At 34.5% G+C, this 27,433-nt stretch overlaps 1 protein-coding gene across 12 annotated transcripts in view; it reads right to left on the bottom strand.

Moving 5' to 3' along the window:
• The window catches only part of LOC111064130 (protein scribble homolog), a 121,538-nt gene that overhangs the window by 82,991 nt on the left and 11,114 nt on the right, over positions 1–27,433 (bottom strand). For all 12 annotated transcript variants that reach the window (XR_005570769.1, XR_005570768.1, XR_005570770.1 and 9 more), the window contains exons 3-6: positions 7,089–7,167; positions 2,077–2,166; positions 1,067–1,187; positions 301–375 (exon numbers count right to left, since the gene is read on the bottom strand). Coding sequence is in view for 7 of the 12 variants with exons in the window: in XM_039423827.1 (XP_039279761.1) it covers positions 301–375; positions 1,067–1,187; positions 2,077–2,166; positions 7,089–7,167 (365 nt within the window). In the remaining 5 variants the exon portion in view is untranslated. The remainder of the gene's footprint in view (positions 1–300; positions 376–1,066; positions 1,188–2,076; positions 2,167–7,088; positions 7,168–27,433) is intronic.

The raw sequence follows: 27,433 nt of genomic DNA, 5'->3' as shown, positions 1-27,433 counted from the left end.
ATGTCGGCGCCCATATTGCTCGAGGTCGTCGACAGACAGAGAGAGAGAGACAGACAGAGAGAGAGAGAGAGAGAGAGAGAGAGAGAGAGAGAGAGAACTATAAGAAAATAATACTAGTATCCAATAAAATAAGAATTCTTGTATGAAAGAAATATGGTAAATGATTTATCATTCATTTGATCAATGAATGTCAATGATCAATCAGCATAAAAACATGACTGAATAATCAATCATTAATGTTATACTAGCAACAATTTGGATGCGTCACAATATTAGTTATAGAATAGTATGAATACTCACCGGCGGTAAATGCTGTAATTGGTTGTGATCTAACCATAACTCTTGGAGAGCAGGCAGCCTTCCTATGTGTTCCGGCTGAAATCATAAAATCGTAGTTTTTATAATCATCATCAACAAATTAATCGCTAGAGTATAGATTCGATCTGAGATGACTGGTTATCAAAATTATCACTGTTTTTTTTTCAATCATAATTTTCAAATAGCCGTCAAATAGGAAAACTGTATTATAAAACTTACAGTAAGCAGTGAAAATATATAAATGTACTAATGTACAGAACAAGACAAACTATTTTATACGACACTTATTTATGATTGATTGTGATGGCCTTCACGGAAAAGCATTTCAGATAATCATATTTTCTGAAGATGGAGAATGCTGTATGGATTTAGAACATTTTGACACTTTTAAAGCAATCTACATTACTGAGTGAACGATTTTCTGAAACTATCCAATAACGGTATTGTATCCAGGGAATGAGTATTCAACTATAGAATTTCTTAAATCTTTTACTATCCAAGAATCACATAAAATAGTACAATCTCTGTATAAACAGTAAAATTAGTTGTTCAATAACAAACAAATTAAATTAATTAAATTAGTTGTACAATAACAATTAATTAAAGTACTCGCATCGAGCTGCTAATTTTACTTAATTCAAAACCTGTAAACTTCCGGCAGAAGAAATTTGAATAGCAATGTTCATTTTATACATTACAAATCTTATTTTTGAATATATTTTTAAATAGATTATAATAATTTACCTACCAGAACTTCAATTTCGTTGTCTCCTAGGTCGAGTCGTTCTAATTTACTCAACTGGGATAGAGACTCAGGTAATGATTTGAGCAGATTTTCTCGGAGCTCTAATGATTGTAAGCTGATCAAACTGCAAGAGAAAAACATAAAAAAATTATTGACAAGCATGAGTATAAATGATGCCAAATAATTTATTTCTAAAACTTTTATATTAATTGCAATAGGAAGGACATACTGTACAATGTACAATGTAGGCTACTGTAAATGATGTATTGACAAGCAACTTTGACTTTAAATAACGTCAAATATTATTTATTAAACCTATACCTGGATATTTTTTCTAATTTGTATCAAGTCAAAATTTCTTTATTACAAAAATATCAATTTACAATATGTGGGTTTTAAAGGTGATTAAGTGACGGTTTCCACGAGAAACAAATAGAGAAGCGGAGAACGTATTTAATTAGCACTTAATCACAGTTGAAATTCAAATGACTTTTGTGTAACCGGGCCTTATTATTTTAGTTACCCTAATAAAGTTACAGTTATTACAGCTCATAGTGTATAGAAATAGAATTTTTCCAAGTTTGCTTGATTTGAGCTTATCAGTACGATAAGTTATAGAGTTAATTTTGCTTAATGATACCCACAAAAGTATTCACTCGTGATTTGGGAAATGGGATACAAAGATTACATGATCAAGGTCATTAAAAGATACATGCATTGGGCAGTATTTGAACCGACGAATGTTCAGTTATCAGCAGTCCATCAGAGGTTGATAACGCCTAATCTCACTGTGCCACTGTAATCCACGAATTAAATGAAGAGTGAATATGTTTTGTTCATGACTTGAAGAAAAGTAATGCAAGTAAAATAAATTCATTGAAGCCGTCTGCCGTCCACTTTCTATGAATAATTTGAGTCATCAAGTGAGTTTTATCACAGACAATAAACCTACTGTATATGATAATGTATTTATATTGTGTTTGATATTATTCAATAATAAAGCAAATAATTACCATCCGAAATCTGGTGGAAGATTGGTCAGGGACATATCATTGAGCCCCAGAACCGTCAAGTTCTTGAGCTGGACGAAACCTGGTGGTAACCTGAAACAATTTGATAAAATTAAAACACCTCCAAGATTACGAGTATGTTGTAAAAATATTCTATGTTATCAATAATTATTAATAAAATTATCTAAATTTAAAAATCTACTTTATGAAAATAATTAAGAACTGAAAATTTTGTGAAGTGAACAACTACAAGACTTGACCTATTTCGGACTATGTGTAACCTCATCTAAATTTGGGAGAGGAATAGCACAAGGTTACCTTATTTTTTCTCTCCCTATCATTTTTTATAATGTACTTATTGTATGAATTAATAAAGAATAAATTAATAAATAACTTTACAAAAATACCTTGTATTTTTTTTATCTGAATGATATTGAAAATATTGACAATTCCACATCATTTCATAGATGGTTAATTGATGGCGGAAAATTAAAAAAAAAAACAATTCAATGGAAATGTTGAAATTGAAAAATATTGAATTTCCTCATCGTGTTCCTCGACTAAACAGAGATCTGCTAACATGTAACAGCACAAAGCCAACTCAATTCCTCAAGTTTAGAATAACAGCTCGATTCCTTTCAATACATAGTATCACATTTACAATGAGGACTCTTGAGGGTTCTGGATTGCAATTAGATAACAAAGTATCCTTTATCCTCTGTGTGAGCATCTGTCTCAAGTCACACCCGGCTGCGGCACCATTTCACCATCTCCGATTCACGTCAATGCAGTCTGCAGTCTCTATTCCTTTCAACATCCTACTACACAACTAATCACATGTTGCAAACACTTGACCTGGTTGGTGAATACTCCAATTCCCAAACCAATAGTATTAACACGAAATTGTATTTACATGCATATTTTACATATAGCCACTATCTTCAAGTCCGAAGCACTGGCTCCTCCTGAATTATCACTCACGTGTCAATTGAAATTATATTCACAATTTCTCAAGATAATGTTATAGGAGATTACCCTCATACAATTAGAACTTGGTTGCTTACAATACTGTGAACTTTGTTCTGAAACTTGAACGTTTAAATTAGTTTTATCTAAGAATATTGCAATTGAACCAAAATTTATAATTTTTGCAAATTATGTAAATATCATGTAATATTTACAGATTAGTCAATATTATTCACAAAGTAAAAATTGAAATTTATTCACAACACTAATATGTTTTATAACATTATAATAATACAATGATATAAAACAGTATAATGATGGAAAAAAACTTCAGTAGCTTGAAAGCTTTTAAATTACCTTGCTTTTATTGATGAATATTAATAGTGAATCAATAAGAACTGTTTGTAAAGTTGTAAACAGGTTGATTCCTCAGCGAAGTAAATTCAAATTATTTTGATTTGATAAATTGCTTGTTTGATAAACTTATCGTACAATATGTAACCTCCAAAAATTTTATTTACTAAAGTACTTCGATTTTAAAACACATTGAGTCAGAAGTATTTTATGATGTATATCTCTATTACTTGGGCGTTTTGTTCTTTACAAATATTACACTTGATTCTTCAAGGACACATTCAATGATTTATCACTGATTTATTCAATTTTGTGCAGATGAATCCCACGTAGGTTCGAGGCTTGTGCGTGGGCGGTAAGTAAATTTCAATTATGACGAATAATAGCATTTGTCTACATGGAGTTCGGCGTGGTTCCGTCATGAAACCAGACAGGTGTTCACTAGTAAGAAATGGCAGGGATTCTCAGATTCACAGTTCTAATCATGATATCAACGGTGAGAAACTATAATTTATAATAATATAAGTCTATCAATAATCATGAAATTTATAAATGTATTTATAAATCATAAAATAATTTACTTCTATTATAATAATAATATATGTATTCATAATCTAATATATCATAATATTACAGGAAATCTTTAAAACAGAGCAGCTGGTACACTGTCTTATTCAATTATCTATGAATGTCGATACTGTGGTTTAATAATATGTTTGTGAGTGTATTTATGAGTTGAACGACGCAAGGTGTTGTCTATATTTTGTTAGAGGATTGTCGGGCATGTCCTGTGGATGTGGACAGAGTTGACTGTGTCGAAGCCACACCAAGGTTGCCGGAAGTAATCGGATGCGGATGGTGGATGGTGGATGGTGGATGGTGGATGGTGGATGGTGGATGGCACGATCTGTGTTCACCGCAGCCGGCCGATTTGCTAGAGCAAGTTCATGGTCAATTTGGTCAACTCTTAACTGACAGCCACTTGTTATTCTGATTCGACGTTTCAGTGTCCAAGAGCGTATGTAAACAAATGTCACTATATCTAATTCAGTGTTAGAATTTATTTTAAAACAAGTATCCATAACATACATTTGAGACAGTATAACTTTTATGTTATCTCAAAACAACAAAATATTTATAGAGCTTTAGAGTAAGTTTTCAATATTGTTATTCTTGCTACATCACTCTATTTGGAACAACATCAATCATATCGAAATAATGTGGTTTTATTCAAAGGGGAGTATTTCAAAATTAAGTTATGGACAGTTTAATTATCAATTTTCTGTTTGAATGTACGAGTTCAAGCTAAATCATCAACTCTATACAAAACACAGAAAGGAACATATACAGGTTATACAAGTATGGAGATTATCAGATGATGCATACTCAAAAGTCAGTTATCATAGCACAATCAGTTTAATGCAGCAGATTTGTACTTTCTGAGACAAGATAAGAGGGGACATTCAAGAAGTGACTGAACTAATCTTCCAATTATCTTGATTGAAACCTGCACAGCAAAGCCGACATCAAAGTAATATTTACTTTAATCCAGGATCATCAACTTTGCCAATCCTTCACAAATGAAAGCAACTCGCTATTCAACAGAAAAATGAGAAATATGACTGGTGACAGTTCTTGTTAGTTTTCATTTCCCAACAAGAACTTTCTTTGAAAGATTGCACGTGATTGTGTTCCTTCTGCTTAGCTTCAGCTGTCAAAGATAATAATTCGCACTCCATGTTTTGCAGGAAAGTGTAATAAATCATTTGTGTAGGAGCCGGCTAATTGCGACCGGTGGTGAGGGGGTGGGGGCGTTGAGCGACGGCGGCATCTTGTCGAGATGAGGCGATCACTTTTGATTGATTAATGAAAGCAAAAGCAGACCGGAGAATCGATGTAGCTGCCATTACAGCACCCATCTCCATCCGATACTCTTGTTGCATTATTAGTCTTTCAAGCATTTTCTCTACTGAAAGATTGCTCAGGAAAATGAGGGTTGTTGATAATCCTTCTCTTTGTCGTAGCAACTAATTCATAATTATATTTTACAACAGTATAAACATCAATCCATTAATAAAAGCTTTGCTTTTGGTAAAACCTTTAAATATAGCACTTTTAAAACAAAAGTTCCTAATGATCTATTAATAATGTTATGAATCAAATTCACCCCTAATGATAGACCTTGAAATCAATTGTAAAATACAAAGACACACTAAAAGTAATAAATTGAAAATTACCATAAAAAATATTATTGAAAAATATCATACTTTGATACCAGTTCCCCGCTACCCTAATAGTATTTGTATACTATAATATAGCTTCACTAAATTTTGATGAGCATTAGGTACTATACTTACAAAATTATTATGGTGTCACTGTCAATACCCTAACCAGGCCTGATAATAAGAAACAATATCCTTCTTGATTTACCAAATAAATGTACAGGTACAAATGGAATGAAAAATAAATACAATAAATCTCCTGTTGTCAAGAGGATAATACAATTTTGGAAAATGAATAAAATTTATTTCCATCTTTAAATTAACTCACTCGAGAAAAATACCATTCACAAGTTATAAACTTATGTCAAAATGGAGTAAAGAGCTATGAGACACGATTTATTTTTAAAAAATCACAATAATTTCGTAATGAACAAATTAAAGTTCAATAAGTTGAAAAGTAATTACAAGGTTAGCATTAAATGTAATATTGCATTGATCAATAATCTGTTGAGAGGTGATTGTACCACAGCTTTCGCTAAAACTGGATTACATCATGGTAGCAGCACAGAAAAAAGAATGATAAAACTCTGTTTTCTTTCCTCAGTGGTAGCAGGAACAAAATACTCTTTCATATTTCAAACTTTCAAGACGCTTGGTAATTTGGTAACACTGATTGCAAAAGAGAGTTGATAAGAACTCAGTACTTCTACTTGAAGAAGCCATACAAACATCAAGGCCTCGAAAAACAACAGAAGACATTTGATCTACCATTTCTCAGTTTCTCACAAATCTGAAGGAAAAGGTCTCAACCCTGCTTTCGTTTTGATGAAGTGACGTAATTCTAATATAGAAGTTGTCAACATTCTTTAGCTATTGTGGACGCGATAAGCCACGGCTATTGTGGCTTTTGGTTACAGAAGGAGACATTAATCACCCATTTATACTGTGTTAAAAATTCATGGAACTCATAAAAAGTCATGGAGTAGTCTTTTATTAATGGTATGCTGTTTTGAATAATATTATTCTATTTTATTCAGATTGGAAAGAACCGTTTTTGAAATGCTTATCATCCTAAAGCATCAACATAGATTTGTAGCCTTGATGTGGCAATAAATCATTTTTACAAAAGAAACATTTTCCATACTTTGAAAGATTTTTGTGATGCAATACAGTATTCTGAAGTCTCATTTATCAGAAGATAAGACTAAACATTGAACTATTATGGATTAGCTGCCTTCCTATTTTATACAACATAAAGTGATACGTTATATAAATTATCAAGTAAACACATTTAAATGTTCATTATGATAATTTATTGTTATCACAAACCAATAGCAAGAGTTTTTAAATCCTATGTCCACTTCAATTGTAACCATAAGATATAGTAAACCCATAATATAACGTTCATTTTTTCAAATTGTATGTATCATTATAACATAAAGAGTAAATGTTGAAATGGTGTTGAATGCTTACATTGGAATGGGGTTGCTACTGAAATCTGCGACTTGAAGAGCTCGCAGATTCTTGATGTTTTCTGGAATGTCTGGTATATCTGAAAGCAAAAAAAAAAAATAATTATGGTAATCTAAGAGGTTTTCATTCGAAAATAGAAGTAAAATGTAACTATCTATATGGAGACAATAGTTCAAACATATAAATAATGCAATGCGCTCTTAAATGCAAGAATGATCATGATTATTAATAATATCATTGACACGGAGATACTAGTCACGATTTACACATGTCTTTTGTAAGGTAATTTGAACCGATCTGAATATCTTACTATTTTATTAACACCGATCACCTGTAAATCGATTACTCATTCAGTGTATTACGTACACTAAATTGAAGATGTATAAAATCTAAAATTTGAAATAGCTTTATTGTTAAATCTTACTCCCAGTAAAAAATATAAATTTTTATTTGTTCAAGTAACTAAACTTTACAAACAAATAGCATTTATTTATTTGATTACGTTTCTTTATTATAATGTTTCTGACTCAAAACAAGATATACACTCAATTTTTTTCATGTTGTAGAATCTAGACTGAATTAAAAGTTATGTCACACTGGTACTACACAATAAACAAAGAATTTTTAACCAGCAAGCATTATCCTATTATTCTTTGCCCATCATCAATGATATGTGTCATGTTAACTATTATTATTTCATCCAGAACGTCCTCATTTCACCACTGTTCCAATACGCAGAATAAGGTGCAAGTAAGTGTACTTTCACTACAAGAAGCAGCTCAACAAATGACTGAAAAGTGAAGCTTGATAATAAGCGGAGCATAATAATCGCCATTAGTCTTATCCTTGCCGTGAAGTGACCCTGGCCCACTCGTTATGGCAATTACCAGAGCAGGTTCCATTTCGAACAACGAAAAAATGCCGTCACTGGACAGTAAAAGCAGTTCCACCAAAAGAAGGAAATAAGGAAAGGTAGGAAAGAAGTCGTTTGGTTCAGTTTTGCATTCTCAGGGAAAATTGATGAGTTTCAGGAAGAAGTTTAGGCACATTACTGTTAGGAGCTGGTCATCACTGGAACCGAACCAGTGATTCCATCAAATCTGTAAATCGCATGTTGCATCATCATACTATTAGCTGTTGTTGAGTTTTCTGCGTCACTGCTCACTGGTAGTTTACATGTAGCATAGATCAATCACAATTTAAGCTCATTGTAGTATGAATATCTCCAGAAAAGAGCTGATAACCTTTTGAAACATCCTTTAATGAACGAAGTTAACAGCTTACCATATTCTCTCTCTAACTACTCACGTGAGTGAACAGAACAACTTTCAAGTTGAGCCACTCAAAAGTTTACAAAACAGGAGAATGGAGTTGGATGAGAGTGACAAGTTAGAGTACTTTGACAATTAAGCTAATAAACGTTGTCATGGAGGGCCTCAACAAGTTTCTACTTCCCATAGAACGTTAATCAACCAGGTAATGCTATCATGCTTCATCATGTTAAAATGGAAAATTTGGTCGACTTTCAAAGACTGAGATACTAATTTTAAAGGATGAGCTCAAAAATATTAAAAATAACTAAACCTTAGCTTCTCCAATCGATGGCTCTGTTAATCGGCTCACACAAAAATTATCAACAATAGGTTTTTACTATTCGTCTACACTTTTCAATTATTAGAACATGAAAGTTTCAATAGAAAGGTCTTCCAGCATCAGCTTATGTAGCTATAGGCTACATTCAAACATACAGCATCACCAACACTTGAAGAACAATACGATTTTAATTCAAAATTATTATTTCAAATACATTTAAGAGGAAATTAAATAGATATACTGAGAATGATGCTCAGATGAGCTGTTGGTTTGTGTGTGGGTAATGAGAACTGATGATGATTAGTGGACCTACAGCTTTAGGTGGGTTCCGAACCACTGAGAAGCTATTTTCAAACTCATAAATTGTATTTGGAGGAGTGAGGCTCTTGAATTGGTCAGCATTACATAGGGAGTATCTATCTTATCAGCGCGACCACAATACCAAATCGGTTCCCAAATAAATAATTAATAATAAAGCATTATTATGATCTACTGTTCCAATGATGGGCCATGAATTACAGCTTTTATAATGTGGAAAAAATTGGATCTGTAAAACATATTGAACATATATTCAAAAATACACAAACGTAGACAAAGTTCACAATATATAGTTTTTAAATCAAACCAAAAAAGAAAAATGATGTAGGCTACTTCAAAGAACCATCAGCCCATTAGACACTGTTTGGCATAAACTGAGCCACACTATAGAAAGAGATTTAATATAGTTTCAGGAAGAAGTTTAGGCACATTACTGTTAGGAGCTGGTCATCACTGGAACCGAACCAGTGATTCCATCAAATCTGTAAATCGCATGTTGCATCATCATACTATTAGCTGTTGTTGAGTTTTCTGCGTCACTGCTCACTGGTAGTTTACATGTAGCATAGATCAATCACAATTTAAGCTCATTGTAGTATGAATATCTCCAGAAAAGAGCTGATAACCTTTTGAAACATCCTTTAATGAACGAAGTTAACAGCTTACCATATTCTCTCTCTAACTACTCACGTGAGTGAACAGAACAACTTTCAAGTTGAGCCACTCAAAAGTTTACAAAACAGGAGAATGGAGTTGGATGAGAGTGACAAGTTAGAGTACTTTGACAATTAAGCTAATAAACGTTGTCATGGAGGGCCTCAACAAGTTTCTACTTCCCATAGAACGTTAATCAACCAGGTAATGCTATCATGCTTCATCATGTTAAAATGGAAAATTTGGTCGACTTTCAAAGACTGAGATACTAATTTTAAAGGATGAGCTCAAAAATATTAAAAATAACTAAACCTTAGCTTCTCCAATCGATGGCTCTGTTAATCGGCTCACACAAAAATTATCAACAATAGGTTTTTACTATTCGTCTACACTTTTCAATTATTAGAACATGAAAGTTTCAATAGAAAGGTCTTCCAGCATCAGCTTATGTAGCTATAGGCTACATTCAAACATACAGCATCACCAACACTTGAAGAACAATACGATTTTAATTCAAAATTATTATTTCAAATACATTTAAGAGGAAATTAAATAGATATACTGAGAATGATGCTCAGATGAGCTGTTGGTTTGTGTGTGGGTAATGAGAACTGATGATGATTAGTGGACCTACAGCTTTAGGTGGGTTCCGAACCACTGAGAAGCTATTTTCAAACTCATAAATTGTATTTGGAGGAGTGAGGCTCTTGAATTGGTCAGCATTACATAGGGAGTATCTATCTTATCAGCGCGACCACAATACCAAATCGGTTCCCAAATAAATAATTAATAATAAAGCATTATTATGATCTACTGTTCCAATGATGGGCCATGAATTACAGCTTTTATAATGTGGAAAAAATTGGATCTGTAAAACATATTGAACATATATTCAAAAATACACAAACGTAGACAAAGTTCACAATATATAGTTTTTAAATCAAACCAAAAAAGAAAAATGATGTAGGCTACTTCAAAGAACCATCAGCCCATTAGACACTGTTTGGCATAAACTGAGCCACACTATAGAAAGAGATTTAATATTAGAGATAAAACATTATAAATGATATTGATTGAACAAAAGCTCGTGTGTCCACTGGTGAAGTTATAAAGCTGTCGAAGCTGAACTGAAATCATTTGTACTGATGAAACAATTGTCTTTAGAAATTCTGTCACGAATGACCGATTTTAATGAAAATGCAGCAATACACACACCCACACACAATCCGGTCCATTCGGAAAATGAAGTGAGCTATCGCGTCGACAGAGCCGGCTGGCCCTCTGGCGATAACTCTGCCTACCGCACAATCACACAATAGGTGCCACCATACATACTCAGCGGCATCAATGTGTTCGGCAAAATAAATCATTTTTTTATTACATTGAAAACACTGGCATATTGTGTTTTCACTGATAAAACTACGTAGAGAGAAGTTACATCAATTGAAATTGAACAATGAACGTGGTATGAGAAATGAGACGTATTATTAGGACAAATTGATGACTGATTTTATCAATAATAAATCGATTGGACATAAATCATTATCCATCACTCATAAACAATCAAAATAATCATGAAATAGAATAATTATTGCTTCTGTATTCTCAATATTTTTAATGCAATTTTAATAATCTTTATTCCAATGCGATTCATAATTCCACAGAAAAAAACATATACACGTAATTCCTCCTAAGAGATCACCTTGTGGGAGAGAGTTTCATGGACAAGACAGTCTAGTTAGTATAAAATGTCTACAAATGGAACTTCTCTAGCGGAAGTTCAACTGATTTCGTTTATGTGAGTCATTATTTTTGAAAAAATATTTTTGTTATACTTCCTATTACACAATTGATGATTCACTAAGCTCTTATTTTTATCCACTGACGTGGAGCTGACTTCAGGGAATGGAGTCCCCACACCAGCTTCAAATTCGTTGAATTCTCAAATATCTGGTCTTCCAGTGTGGCCACAACTTTGAATACGCTACCATATAAGGAAGAGGAACTGGCAGGGACAGGAAGAACTGCTTTTGATTAGGTTCGACGACGATTACGATGACGAGTGGTGGTGGGTGGGAGGGGGTTCAGCGTCCGGATTTAGACGTGCCGAGGCAGAGGACAGAGATGGAGAATGTGGTGAAGAGATACTGAAATGAAAAAGAAGTAGTCTGCCAAGTTCAAGGCCGGTTGCATTTCGGCAGTGCTAGCCTCCAACTGGGGTCATTGAACCCAAGTCGGTTTCATCGGTCGGATAACCACCCCCTCCACCGAGAATACATATCCAAATAGTGCAACATCCACTGGAGGAAAGGAAATACAGTTAGATGCAGGCTTGCCTACTGGGTGCTTGCCAACACGATCCTGACCCTTCAACATACTGTATTAGTCTTTGCTTGGTTCTGGTCCGAAGAAATTGCGGATTATGCTACTTAACAAAATAAATTGGTAAATTTCACATTAGTTTACTTCATTCGATGTTTAGAGTCAACCATAGTATGCGTACTGCATACAGTATTCTCTTGTTTTATTTTCTCAACCATACATTTCTGTATTCTCAAAAACAAATGCATATAGATCCGTGATAACTAGTTTGCAATTACATTTTCTATAGTAACAATTCATTTGAATTGCATTATAGTTTTTCTTTTCAGCAATTAGTATTACAATTTTATTATAAGAGAAGCTGATTCCAAATTCGAATATTATCTTGGTATTATCTGGGTAAGTGGTAGAGTGGACATTATTGTCCAAACTTCGCCACGTCAGCAAATAAAAAGTCATTCAATTTTATTCTATTACAACTTTATATGTAAATTTTAGTAGAATTCAATAATATTTAAATATTTAATGTGGTCCACTTACATTATTATGATGGTGAACCTTATTGGAAGTATTCCATTAAAAACTGAAATATGAAATGTAACTTGAATTTCATCTTCATGAGTTGAGCCAATGAATCCATTCATGAAAGAATAAACAATACTCTTAATGAAAAATTGGCACTCATCTGTCTTTTAGCTTTTACGTCTTGTAGGTTTAATCTTCGTTTCTTGTAAGAAGATGGTTTCTTACGACCGGATATTTAGGAAATGACAATCGATGGTAGACGCATCCTGCAATAGTCACATCCTGTATTGATGTATTCTAATGGAGAACAACAGAATTTCTCCAACAATAAGGAAGATGTTTACCTTATAAACTCAGTAATAGAAAGGGGTTTCTCTCATAGGGGTTCTTGAATGCAATAGGAATCGAATTGAAAACAGTAAATGGAAGCGAGATGGTGACACTGTATTCCAACAATAACAGTTGCATGTATTCAGAAGGGAACAACCGAGAATCCTGCAACCAAATAGATTTCATCAAGTACTGTATTGTATTACATTGTGCATTGGGTTCCGGTTCCAGGAATAATTTCTCAACTATATAACAGTGCCCTGAAGCAACCCCTCAACTGAGCGTCAGAATCTATAACACGGAAGCTTTCAACAAATTTCATATGAAATTTCACATTATTTCAACCAAGAGTTGGTTGAGCAGGCTGGATTTTCTTTGAAGTTCTCAGGCATTTCACTAATAACTGTATCTAGAATGCAGCAAGCATTTTTGGTGCGACAGTACAAATTGACTTTGACGGCGTAAACACATCTTACGTTTATGCTCGACTGATAAAAAAGTACACAAATTAAACCGGTCGGTGTACGCCTGCAAAACAGAACGCGGGCTGCATCCCAAGCATTCAAGTTTCCGTTTCCAGACATCTCCAGTTTGCTTGCCAGTGGCTATTTTTCTTACAACACGCCGTCTCACTTGCAAAGCCATCCTCTCGCTATCACACAAGCAAGGACGCGCGATGCGATGCGTCAGTCCTCTAATAATTTTCCTTTTCTACTGACTCCTCCTTTTCTCCAGAGCACCAAAATAGCCGGCTGGCTCCAAACCAGTTGCACAAGATAAACTAACCGCCTGTGCTGAAACAGTTGGTTACCATAATCGAATATCATCATTATAAGCCAACGCGTCTTGTCTGGTATTTGGGGGGAAATGTATCAACACCAAATAATCAGAGGTTTAATGATTTTCAGTTAATTTCAACACACGAGTATATAATAATTATTAAACGAAAATCCTAATTAAATGCTGTAAATCACCCTGAAGACTTCTGCCACTGCAAATATTGACAACAGGGTTAACAGCTAGCTGAAAATTCTGAGAGTATTCGGGGTGATTATTTACAGGAGTTTTGTTTGATAATAATTATTCATTAATTAGCTTTCGAACAAATGCAATTTCTAATTTATTTTCATCTGTAGAATATAAGCTATATTTTTTCGAAGTTATGTTAGTTCAAGAAATAACAATTTTAGTTCTAATTGCTGTGAAATGTTTCTATAGCTGCGTCACTATACAGTAAGATACCGCATGACAGAATAACAAATAAATAAATTTCCCCACATGCTGCCCATGAATTGGGTTGCTCAAAATGATTATTGCTGAACCGTGATGATTAGGTGTCTACATGGAATGTTGGAACACTGATGCTAGGAGGACCAGTCTGAAATGATTTACTATGAACGGAAATGTTGAGTCATTCAATGTTGTGAATACACAGCTATATAGTTAATACGAATAACCATACTGTTTGATGGGATTAGAGCCCTGCATACTGATTCAGTAAAGTGGTATGCATCATTGTGGAGGAATACAAACGTCAACCTTGAAGAGAGCATCGTACAGCAGTACTTTCGTTGTTAATTATAACAATTAGTGGAAAAGAGGAAGCTGTTAACACTAAGGAATTGGGTCTTTGTAATCGCAATTAGATTCCGGTGCCGGTTTTGCAGGAAATCCTCAATCAGCTGGTAATAATTATTTACCAATGAGATTATTGGGCGCTTTAGAAGAAGAACGGTAAACAGAGGCTGAAACCAACTTGGAAAGAGCTTCTAGACTCTATCATGCACTCACGCACATCTTCGATAGCACGCACATCACGAAAAATTACACAACCAAGAAATTGGATCGATCAATTATGAATGGGAACTTCAACTTATGAGGCTATTGAATTTCGTGAAGAGAAATTGATTTGTTACAACAATAACTGGGTCAAACAATAAAGCAGTATAACTGAATCACTGAAATTGAAAATAAGATTGGTTGATCCAACACTGAGTCTCTCCATGATTAAATCACTTAATAATTATCTAATATTGAAGTTTGCTAATTTTCAAGTTAATAAGGAATACAGTTTAAGTTATCCACTTCCATGCAATAAAATATATCGTATTTCAATATAAGGTATACTTTCATCCGATCCTTGATCAAGAACTAAACCTCTTGGAGACGTTTCATGTCTGCTTTTCTCTCAACAATCTAGTTAACCGTTTTATGTTGCACTGCATTCCTCGACCTCCAGCCTCTAAAACGGGACTTTCAGAGATCACATTCCACCACACAGATTTCCACGCAATTAAAAACACCTAGCCATAAACACTAGTTGACTTCCAACAAATTTTTATTCAGAATGAAAATAGAACGAAAGTCTAAATAAATATTGGTAATCTGATGACTGGGCCTACTAACCTATGCTCTATACTACATTTTACAACTTTATAGGTTTCATTTTTTTCGTTGAAGAAGTACAGCATGAAAAACTCATCAAAAGTTGAAAAGAAAGTACAAAAATAAATATATTGCTTTCTCATTTTCAATTTATATATATATATATATATATATATATATATATATATATATATATATATATATATATATATATAGTCTCGTTCTCATACTGTTAATTAGTCCAGCCAATTGTAAAATACTGGCTAACAGAAATATTCACAAATTAAAAGTTGAAAGATCATAAGTGATAAGCTAGTGTAAATGTTTAACCAATAAACTGAACTGTTTAAAATGTTCTTGGTAGAGTGGTGGAATTTCTGTTTTAAAATAAAAATGTAGAAATATTCAGAACTTTACTAAATAAAAATCAAATTTATTGCCAAATGAAACTATTGGTTATAGTTCCTTATCAATAAAGCTTAATGGGTTATTTGTGGAATAGAAATTTTTAATTTTTTAACAATCTAGAGTTTAGTATGGAATTGAAAAACAATAATGTCAATAAAAAGGTCAAAAGGTCAAAATTGGCTTGAACTGTACATTAAAATTCAAGCTGATTGATGGTCAGTGATCTTATTCAGTTAATAATCACTATATTCCATCAACACTCGAAATGAAATAAAATCCATAATATTGTAACGGTTCCACGAATAAAATGTTCAGAGAAAGCAAGAGAGTTCACCATAAAAATTGATTGCTTTTCTACATAAAGAAAATACTGAAAGCAATTTGTACCAGCTTTAATAAGCTCTAGTTAGCGCTGAATTATTGGAGTGGGTTTATGCAACAACAGTTAGCGGGGGCAGAAAGGAAGCTGTACGTCTTGCAGTGAAGCAGCAACAGCAGTTACAGCATTTTGAAGAAGTAAATAGCATAGCGCGGTTAGATTCGCGGCATCCGCTGGAAGCGCTCACTTGCCAAAGAGAACGGAAATGACTGACTGATACTACACAGAAAACAAGAGCATTTCACAATGACAAACACAAGTTGCCGGAGCAAACAGATCGACTATCAATTGGACATACTTTCAGTACAGACGCACGTATGACGTCACTCCAGTCACGTGTGAAGAGCACTACGACGACTATAAAAAACGTTCCATCATATAAATTTCAGTATGAAAAAATTCAAATGTGAGTCGTAATAATTCAAGAGCAGGATATGAATTACATCTAGAAATAGAATGCAGGGCTATGAAAAAAGTCTCAATTCAGTCCTGAGCAGTAGGCATGAATAAGAAAAATTATTGTTGGATGGGATGGTTTCATGCTTTGATATAAGCTTAAACTTAATTTAAATTTCACATTAGTATGAATGTGCACTATTGTAGTGAAAAATTAGTCACACATTCTTTACGCATTAGCTAGCTAAGCTTGAATGCTTTTCAGGTACCTATTCAAACATATAGAGCTCACAGAACATATCTAACAATAATATATTATTGCTGTTGCTATTCGCTAGGATTGAGAATTCGCTAGAAATTTATTACTTCTTATTTCAAAAGTAATTCGATTTAAAAAAGATCGCTAGTGCGCGAGTTGATTCAATTATCATAAATAATGCTTTTTGATCAGAATCTACAAAAAAACACAATAGTCAAATCTAGAAAAACTCTACGAACTTATTTGAAAGCAGGAATGAATAAAAATTTGAAATTGTTTATCAAATATATGGAAGGATGACCGAATCTGTGAATTCACAGTTTTATCTTGATTAACTTGATCAAAGTTTTTTTCGATAGATTGCTATAGCAAGAATTCACAATTGAAAAATTCCCAGTTTTGATTTAAAATTTTTGAAAACTAAAGGATCTTGTTTTTGAACACGTTTTTCGAAATAACGACGCAGACATAAGGAAATTTACATTCATCCACAAATTCCAAGAACAACATACATTGAGCTATAGCAATAATATTGTTATACAGTACCACTCATCAAGTAGCCAGAAATAAACGTTGACTCCTGTAAAACTACAATAATCTGCTAAAAGGCAAAAATATTTCCACCAACTATTTCCTGCATCTATGACCTCGAGGTAAAACCAAATGGAAACTGTTTACTAGTACCGTATAGGCTAATAGCCTCAAGTGGTAATTACCTTATCAATAATCACCAAAACGCTTTCAATGTACTAATGATAATTATTGCAAAAAGGTTTTCAGTTGAGTCCGAATTTCTTCTAGCCTCAGAATAAACTATATTCAAGAAGTTCAAGTTGTTCTTGAACAAAAAGCTACTGATATTTTTAATATATGCAGTGCTTGAATACACATCAGTACCGTATACAGTAACTGGATTCACTCATCAGTTATCCTAATTATTATAATAAGTCAATCAATATTAAGGGACGGTTTCCGAGATCGGGATTTGGCTAAGTTCTAGACTTTAAATAGATGGAGTCAGAAAATTGTCTTTCCGAAACAGGGCGTAGTCGCAGTCATTGTCATAGTCACGTTTGAATTAAATTTCGAGAAACTAGAAAATTGAACACAAAATAAAATAATGAGAAAATAGTGTAGAGTTTCAGCTATTTTGAATTATTTAGGAATGTTTCACTTTGTCAAGGAAAAACGTTTCCAATTATAGAGAAACAAGAAAATAAATATTTATTTTGCTGTTACTATTACTGCGACTACGCCCCGTTTTGGAGAGTCAATTTTCTGACTCCAGCTGTTTAAAGTCTAGAACTTACCGAAATCCCGAGCTCGGAAACCGGCCCTAAATGGTGTGATATTTTTTCAATTCCAATGCAGTAAGTATGGTACTGACTAAAGAAGAAACATATTTTTCATGGACAAAAATTCAAAACCATCACAAATTCGGTGATTCCAAGAACCATGAAATGCTCAACAAGGCCCACCATATCAGCATATCTTCTTTCAAAGGCATTTCAACCAAATTCCAGTGTTCAATATTTTTGTGCAAGTCCATCGTGAGTCTTGAGAGATATATTTTTGAAATATATATCATCTACTCATAACCGCTTCTCAAACTATATTCGTATCTACTGATGAACAGGTAAAAAATAGAGGCAATAACAGAGGAATTGATAGCAGAGCAAAAAGTAATCAGTCCATTCGTAATTGTTTTCGTTTTCGCACAAGGTCGATTGTCAGGACTCAGAAAAATAGTAGAAGCAATCTGAAATTGAGATTGGGGAGAACAAGAAGTGAGAACAGAAGCAGTGGCATGACACATCCATTTGATTAGCTTTCACTTGTTCTTGCTAGCTGCAGTTCCGAATCCCATGCTCAAGCACGCCTCCTCCTACTCCTCCTCCTCCTTTTGTCGACTGTTGACAGACAACGCCTGTTGCTCTTCTACGGCAGCTACACTTCAAACTGTCAGCATTGGTCTGAATTGAAAGCAATGATGCTTAATACAAGGAAAGCTGACAGATTCAAGTGAATCTCACAATAGCAATAAGCGGCAAGGTGGCGACTCACTCACGTGATCAAATCCAACCTGACCATCTTTCTTCTTCTTATTTGTCACCTTTCCTGCCATCTCATCATCACACACAACAATACACTCACGTCTCAAGTCTAATCCGATTTAAAATGGCGGACCAGCCTTGGGCCGAAAAAGTAACATGAATCATGGTTAGTCGCTGCAGCACACTGCACAATGACAAGTTTTAAAATGGATAATTCATTCTTGAAAGGAATTCCAAGGTAGAATTAGGCAGAAGAACGGAGTATCTACAAATATATTTTTCAAGCACAGGAACGATTCCCCACTTAGATATAGGTTGTAGTTTTGAATGCATTTCTATGGTGTTCAAGTTGAATGTTTCTCAATACGAGAACGTTCGATAGTATGTAATAAGTATACTATATGACAAGAAATTATTGAGGACTAGCCGTCAGGCTCGCTTCGCTCGCCATATCCTGGACCCCCGACAGGATCGTCCAAGAATGAGATCAGCAGGCTCGCTTCGCTCGCCATATCCTGGACCCCCGACAGGATCGTCCAAGAATGAGATCAGCAGGCTCGCTTCGCTCGCCTGCATTTTTCATTATCATATTATATTAGGACAATCCAGTCGGGGGTCCAGACTAAACGTCTGGCTAAACGGATATGGCGAGCGAAGCGAGCCTGACGGCTAGTAATATAATATTCCCAGGATTGAAGTAACAGTGTCCAATCAATTTTTCCGCGATAAATGCATTTAAATCTTCAACTTGGTGCCAACCTAACAAAATCAACTCAACTTAATGCCAACCTGACAAAATTATTAATTTAGTTGCCAGTTAACAACTGTTTCGAAGAGGTACTCTATCTAGATTATAGTTCTATAGTAACATATGATATGGAAATTTCAATTCTAATTAAGAGATTGGGAGAAGAAGAATATACATGCTAAAAGACGAACTTTAAACCCTTAAAAACAACCCTTAGAGTTAAAATATTGCCAAAAGATTTCTTAGTGCGCCTCTAAAGGGCCAACTGAACATACCTACCAAATTTGAACGTTTTTGGTCCAGTAGATTTTTAGTTATGCGAGTGAGTGAGTGAGTGAGTGAGTGCCATTTCGCTTTTATATATATAGATGTAAATAAGTTTGAGTAGAAGATATTACATATCTTCCATTAAGTGACGGTGATGATCAAGATATGGTTCAAAAGTGAAAATAAGAATATGAAAAAATATACGGTTTAGGCAATTCAAACGAGAAAGAAAAAATATTAGAGAAGCTCTTGTTATCTGTAATCTGAAGTATTCCATAAATTCAGTAACGTAGTGCAGAATGTTAGGTTTTAGATAATACAGTACATTAAAAGTTTTCAAACCTGCAAGTTTCATGAGGCAGCAGTGATCTTTATCGCTACTATAATAATAATTCTTCAACTAGAAACTATCAGATTTGATTCCTCGAAAACTGTAACAATATAATCTTGATGCCACTCTGAAATAATTGCACAGTTGATTACTTTCTTGGAGAGCCTGCACAGTCTGAAGTGATTAATGTTTTATGGCGCAGAATGGAGCTTCATACACATTACACGGCTGGTTTTGAGTGATCTTAGCAGAACGGCGTCTCAGTTCATTTTATTTTCAGCACTTTAAAAGCCCACCGGTAGGCTGCTGTTGGAGGAAGGAAGTACTTGCTTCCCTTTCAATTGTCCGTTAGCACTATTATTAAAGCCCTAATGCATTTTACGACACAGAAATTCAGTATTAAACTGTCATATAACTGCAAGCCAGCAAGAAGTCATACTGCTCAAGCTTGTGATTCTATTTACCGAACAAAATTCTGAAGGGAACTGAATTCAATGTATAATTTATTCATTAGACCTGATGTAGGAAAAATAATCACTTCAAAACCATATCAGTCCATAAACCGTTAACCCATTATTTAAATAAAATAATGAAATGAAGTATATTCGAGGACCTTCCATCGCCATTTATTTGCTGAGTAAGTGGTCAAGTTATTATGTTAACTTGTCAAACAAGGACACCAAAACATGGTCAAACCTTGAGGTGGAGATGAGAGTCTCTATCAAAAGCCATATAAGCAGGAATCTAGTAAAAGATCTAATAGTCAAAACAAGCAAATATCGGACATTGAAAAAATCCAATAAAAAGACCATATCTCAACATTTTAAACTTGAAATATTGGTACTTGGTATAGAATCCAATAAAACAGATAAAATGTTGATAGACCAATTCACTATAATTTTTATGATATTATTTATTCACAATCACAATTAAAATATGATTGGGAGAAGACAACAGGCATCCTCAAATACTTAAAAAAATTATAGTTTCTGGTCTATCTTTCTTCAGAATACAATTTAACACACAGTCCTAAAGTTTTATAAATAAAATTTACTGAACAACAGCTATTAAAAACTAAAATGAACTGACAAATAATACCGACAAGGAAAATAGGACGTATTAGTCTCGCTCACCAAGGAATCAAGAAGTGTTTCCCGGAAAACTATTTTCCTTTCTAATAATCAATGGGAAAATACTGGTAGATGACTACTTGCAGTCATCTTTTAAAGTTTTATTGGTGACAGGCGAGTTGCGCTGCTGTTGGGTCATCATCGACAGCGAACAAAAATGGTCCATTGTTCAGTCATCCTGCCTGCATCGTTGCGGGAGCAGCCTGACTTCACGGTCGTCCTTCATGGGCGATTGAAAAAACTGAATGAGACCTTGCATTCCTTTCTCGGTACACACTGAAATATACCTGCCACTCACAACACAATTTGGCAACGTTGCTACAAACATTTCTGATGCGCTCACATGCAATGTACTTATACACACCTATATGATAGGCTACTCTCTTCTCAGAGCAATGAATGAATCAAGGTGAAGTATTCCGTTATCAATGTGAAAATACTCTTTATATTTCAGTGACGTCTGGGCAAAAGAACTGGAGCTGATCGGGTTTCAACTACAGGACCTAGATTTAATCGTAAGATTATAGTCCTAAGTATTAAATTGAACAAGAAATTAATTGAAAACTGTACGATGAAGAAAGAGGAATATTTATATCAAAAAACACAATCAGTTTCAGAGTAGAAAATGTCCAGTTTATTGAAGGAGAGGATGTTTAACAAACGTTAAACAAACTGTAAATTTACGTTAGAATGGAAATGTTTGATTCGGAAGTCAGTTGCACAGGAAAGCTCTCTCAGTTCCAACTGAGTAAATAAAGACCGAACACTGATAGCGGCTGAAAATCCCACCAAATAAACATTCAACAGCGCCAGAAAGCAACGTTCCACGGCAATGTATGTTACTGAATCCTGCAAAAAGTTGAAGTTAATGTGAAAAGTTACATCAACCACAACTATTTCATTCTGCTATCTCGTTTAACTTTGCTTTTTTCTAGTTGGAAAGAAATCTGTTTTTTCTTTCAAACAACAAGGATTTTACTGGTATAGTTGATTATTTTGAAGCTTCATAGACTAAGATATTTTATCTTCCATAATCAAATCATGATATTTAATTTAAAAACCAAATGAAATGCTTGTTGTTGGAATGAAAGAAACAGATTCAGATACGAAAGCAACAATAAATAGTACAAAGTGAGCTTGATTAACAGTACTACGAGTATATTATCTACTATTGTAATATAGTAATTATTACATTTGTTCACTAGAAGTACAGTGGGTTTCATCATCTGATTATTAATAACTTTTCATTAATAAGCTTCAGATTACTTTCCTAACTCTTACAGAAACATCTTCAGTCCTGTTCGTTTTGTAAAATGAAAACATGAATACCCTTTCTAAGATTATTGCTTAGCAATAAAGCAAGTTGAGACCGGAATCAATGCTCTCAGATCAAATAAGATGTGTGAGGAGAAGTTTTCGCTTGACACACCACTGGCGCACAGGCACTGTCCAGTCCCCACTCTGTCCAGCTCTTCGCTTCACGTCGTCATAGCAACAGCCGTCCACACTTGAATATTTTTTGTCCACCACCGTCAACGAGATAAGATTAAATCTGTGCGTTGTCAAGCAAAGTTTTCCGCTTTCAAGCTACGGTTCGATGTATTCTAGCACCACACATTATGAGAAGATGGGCAGGATTTCTAATACAGTTCGAATGAATTATTTTGGAATATTGTAGGTACTAGTAGGAACGATCTTTGAGCTTGGAAACGTCTGATGATTACATTTAGCAATATAATCTTTTAATCATGTCTCAAATACATAAGAAATTCAAAAACTTTCAATTTGCAAACTATTCAAATCCTTTCCAAATAAATACAAAGTCAAACACAGTTCAATGGGCTGAGAACCCCCAGCTTTTATAGAATTGTCAGTTGTTGGATGTACAGTTGTTCCCACTGGAATCCTTATAAAGGAACGCCACCAGTCCTGAATGAGATGAACAACTGACCTCACCAAACACTGATTAGAATCGTGATAGAATTAGCAACAGGTTTATCTTGTTATAGTTATTATAATGTTCATAGTGGTTGTAATTATTATCATTGCTGGTCTGACAACAACATATAAGCTTGACTATGAGCAGTGAAGCGTGCCTCGGTAAATGCTGTCTGCTAGCATGTAGGAGTCGACTGCTTGTGTAGTATTGGTGTAGGTGGTGTTCACATCAAGTGACCTACCTCGTGCACTAAAGCATCCACGATTTCCTCAGATCAAAGTTCTCAGCCAACTGGAACTAGTACCGTTACCACGCATAACTGAATATGCTTGCTAACTATGATGTTGGTATTATTGGAGATTTTTCACTTTACCAGATAGAAAAGTACAATGTAACAAGTCTGATACCTAGAACTGGTTATAGTGATAGTGAGTTTCCAATATTGTAATTCTAAATATGCAACAAAATGTAGATTAATAAGTTGCTGACAGAGTCAATACAATCATCAATCTCACACAAATCCAAGATTTATAATAAGGATTATTGTACTTGAAACCAATTATAGCACCCATTACTAATGGTTGGTTCTTAAGGCCAACACATTCCACCAGAAATCATTGACCTTCTGTGGTCAGAATAGGCTGGCTCGGTTAGTCCTTCAAAAGACAAACAGCCGATTTCATTCTCAAGGAAGATGCCAAATAGAGAACACTGTCAGCCGATTGTGTGACGTAAATAAATCTATAAGAATTCAGCTGGAGTCAAAATAGAAAGGAATTTATTTCGTAACTTTCAATTGGCTACTACTCCCGCAGCTGAGCAAGGATCTGCTGGCATAAATATTATATTTTAACAAAATCAAAGTTGATTTCGAGACATTTCATTCTAACAAGCAATTACGTTGAATATTGTAGGATCAATCAATATTTTTGAAACAGAAAATATTGCACATGGTGGAGGAATAACTGGAATTTTAAAACCGTCAGCAAAACTATGGAATACTGAAAAAGGTATAGGATACACTCTTTACAGTAATGGACATAACTATTTCCATCCGAGGCTAAGTTCTATGAGATTTTAAAGATTTAAATTTTTTGAGATGATGAAATTATGCTTATTGTCAACTGTGGGGAGAGATTGATTAACTGCCTTTATTAAAAACCTAGGAGGGCGAAGTTATGGCGCAGCCGGCCCTCTCTTACACTTAACCCTCCAATACAATTCTAAGTAAAACTAAAACACTGTACAACAAAGATTATATGATTAAGAAAACAAACTAAAGAGAGAAAAGAGAGGAGAAAATAACAAAGATCATTATCATGATCTATGAAAAATGCAAATGGTCTACTTTCAAATTAGCAACAATGAAGCTTCTATAATTTTAATAAAACACTTGTTTGTATGTATTGTCCAAGGAGATTCCTCATCATTCTGAAGTGCAGTATGTTGCGAGATGTTTGAATAGACAAACTTGGAATGAATGAGAAGGTTTTCCGAGTTGAAAGAAGAAGCGTTAGGGGAATCTTCAGGAATTTGTCAGTAACAGTAATACGAACGAGAAAGTTCTCTTATTCATGAAAGAGAGTCTTATTCAATTCCCTCGACAGTTTCTGACTCGTACACAGCTCACTATTCCCAGATTAATGCGACGACTGATGATTTTACTTCTCGAGGAACTTCAATACTCTTTGAACTAACTGTTATAAATATTTGAAAGCCATATCCCAGTCCAATTTCTCTTCTCCATTCTATTAGTAACGATGCGGTTGGTATAATTCAGAGACTTGAAGCCCTAGGCGGTTCACGAAGAGAAGATGAGGTCATCGACCGCACTGCACTGTTATGAAACTGAAGCCGGCCCAAGGCGTTATGACCTCCGCCGCTCTTGACAATGTCGGATCAGACCAGGCCAACGCCAGCCACATTTATCTTCACTATCTGGAAAAGATTATTTGGCGCGTTCCAAGCCGTAAAAATAATAGTTATTGAGGCAGAACTATGCTTAGCCATAAAAGCTTGTGGGGTTTCAACGGTTGGAGCTACAAGAAACGGATCAACTGAAGAATGACAGTGCTGGCGACTGATAGGATGGAACAGGATGCAGGAGCAAGAGCCACCATCACTTCATCCATCGACCTCATTCTTCTATATCACAATTCATAAAAACGTCATTCCACTCCCCTGGTTTCACGATCTTCGTGAAACGATGAGTAAAAGTTACTACAAAGTGGAAAAACACGGTTCACACAGTGTTGGTAACAGCACGCTCTAAAAACCGTTCTCTGACATGCTGTAAATTAGGTTTTTACTGCATATTCTCTTTTACAAACCTTGTATAGTACATCTAGTTGGTGAAAGGAATGTTTTACCTTTTACCAGGGAATATGTCAACAGTTCATACGTTGTACAGAATGGTTCGAACTATCGAATTTCAAGGTGGCATCCAGAACCAAAACTCACATTGGAAATTTTTTTCATGGCCTAAAAATGTATAAGTTGGAGCTCGTTAGTGGCTAGTAACTGGAACATTCAATAAGAGAGGGTAATAAAACATGGGGGTGTTGTATAATCTATGATGCCTCAGACCACTGTTCATTGTAAAACTGGTCCGTAAAATATCATAACCTTGACAATTATACAGAGTAGATTACAATATAAAAGCAACACTCTAACCGAAACATGGCCCGGACTGACCTAAACCGAAACATCCGGTCTCACAGACCGGGTCTTGCTTAAAGTGTTATATTTGATATATTTTCTACTAAATATGAATTTAAATATTTTTCATTAGTAAATTTCACTTACAGTAAAGTATAATATGGATTTCAGTTGCAAATTAAGTGATGGAAGAATAAAAAAATTTGGAAACATTGATATGTAATAAATGTATGATGTTGGATGTTAGAAAACACACAATACAAAAATCAGTGTAAGACACTATCAGTTACTACTAAGAACAATAATCATGGAGAAATATTTCATCAATATAGGATTTATAGCAAAACTGAAAGGTAATAATTGAAAATAATAATGTTTTTCATTGTTATCAAGAAACTTGTTTGAGCAAACGTTTTAAGGCTCCAGTTAAGTTCATAAATAACTATAGTGGTCGGAATCATCTGTTTTGTCAAGTGAATGTTTATTTTGTGACACTTCATTGTGAAGCATCATATTGAAACAAGTTCCAAAGGCTTGAGCTTGTATGGTTGATAACTCATCCTTTGTCATCAATTTTCCTAAACCAACGTTTTCTAAATTACAAAAATTAGTTTTTCAAATAAAACATGTCAATAAAATACCGAAATAATGAAGAACATTAGAAAAAAATTGAATGCTCAAAATATCTGTTAGTCGAAACATCCGGTATTCTAGACCGCTAAAAAATAAACGTTATCCGAAAGATCCGGTAGCTGAGAACGGTACGTTTTCAATAGATTGATGTTTACTTGATAACCGTGAGTTGGGGACTGACGAGCATTGTTGGAGAATGTTGAGGAATAGTGGGGGGGGGAAGGTATTAGAGCGGGCAGCAATTTTTGATTCACAATTTTGCCACTATAGAAAAAATAATTTTGCCTCTGGTCTCACAGACCGGTGTTTTGGTTAAAGTGTTAATTAAGACTGAAACAATATCTGATATGCTGTGAAGTATTTTCTTAACGACAGACGAATGTCATTATTTTAGGAAAATACAGCCAACATAGTCTATTTATTGAAAGAAATAAAATTAAATTTGGTAAAATTCATCAAACTAGAAGTTTCGTTTTACAGTGTCACAAAAAGCAGTAGCTTAGTGCATTATTATGAAAGTACATTGGAAAATTAACGCAAAATATATGTCGACATGAAATTACAGTATCAGAGTTAGCAGGACAGACTGCTATTGAATTAATTAAAGCTTTCACAAAGCATTAATCAATAACGTTTTGAATGAGCTGGTAGTAAAATAGTAGGCCACTAAACTGAGGCCGCCTGCCTGCCAAAGCCAACTGAACGTATCGATCCAATTGAACGGACGGTGCTGATGAAAACAGGCATAAAGAGGCAAGACAGGTGTAAATAAGCTCACGCCGTTCACCCCCCCCCCCTCTAAACCCCAACCCTCATAAATCTCAAGAGGCGGCTTTATTCGAGCCGCAAACCTAATTACGGCTAAATACTTGCATGCTTGCACATTAAAACAACCAAACGTGTTCGGCAATGTTTAGTAAATTACAATACCGAACTATACACTATTCGTTCTACACATTACAGTAAAAAAATATATATATTTTTAACCCAAATCTCAATGACACGAATGAAACTAA

Source organism: Nilaparvata lugens, chromosome 1 (assembly GCF_014356525.2).
Source record: "Nilaparvata lugens isolate BPH chromosome 1, ASM1435652v1, whole genome shotgun sequence".
NCBI lineage: Eukaryota > Metazoa > Arthropoda > Insecta > Hemiptera > Delphacidae > Nilaparvata > Nilaparvata lugens.
This window is presented reverse-complemented; position numbering and strand designations above follow the sequence as displayed.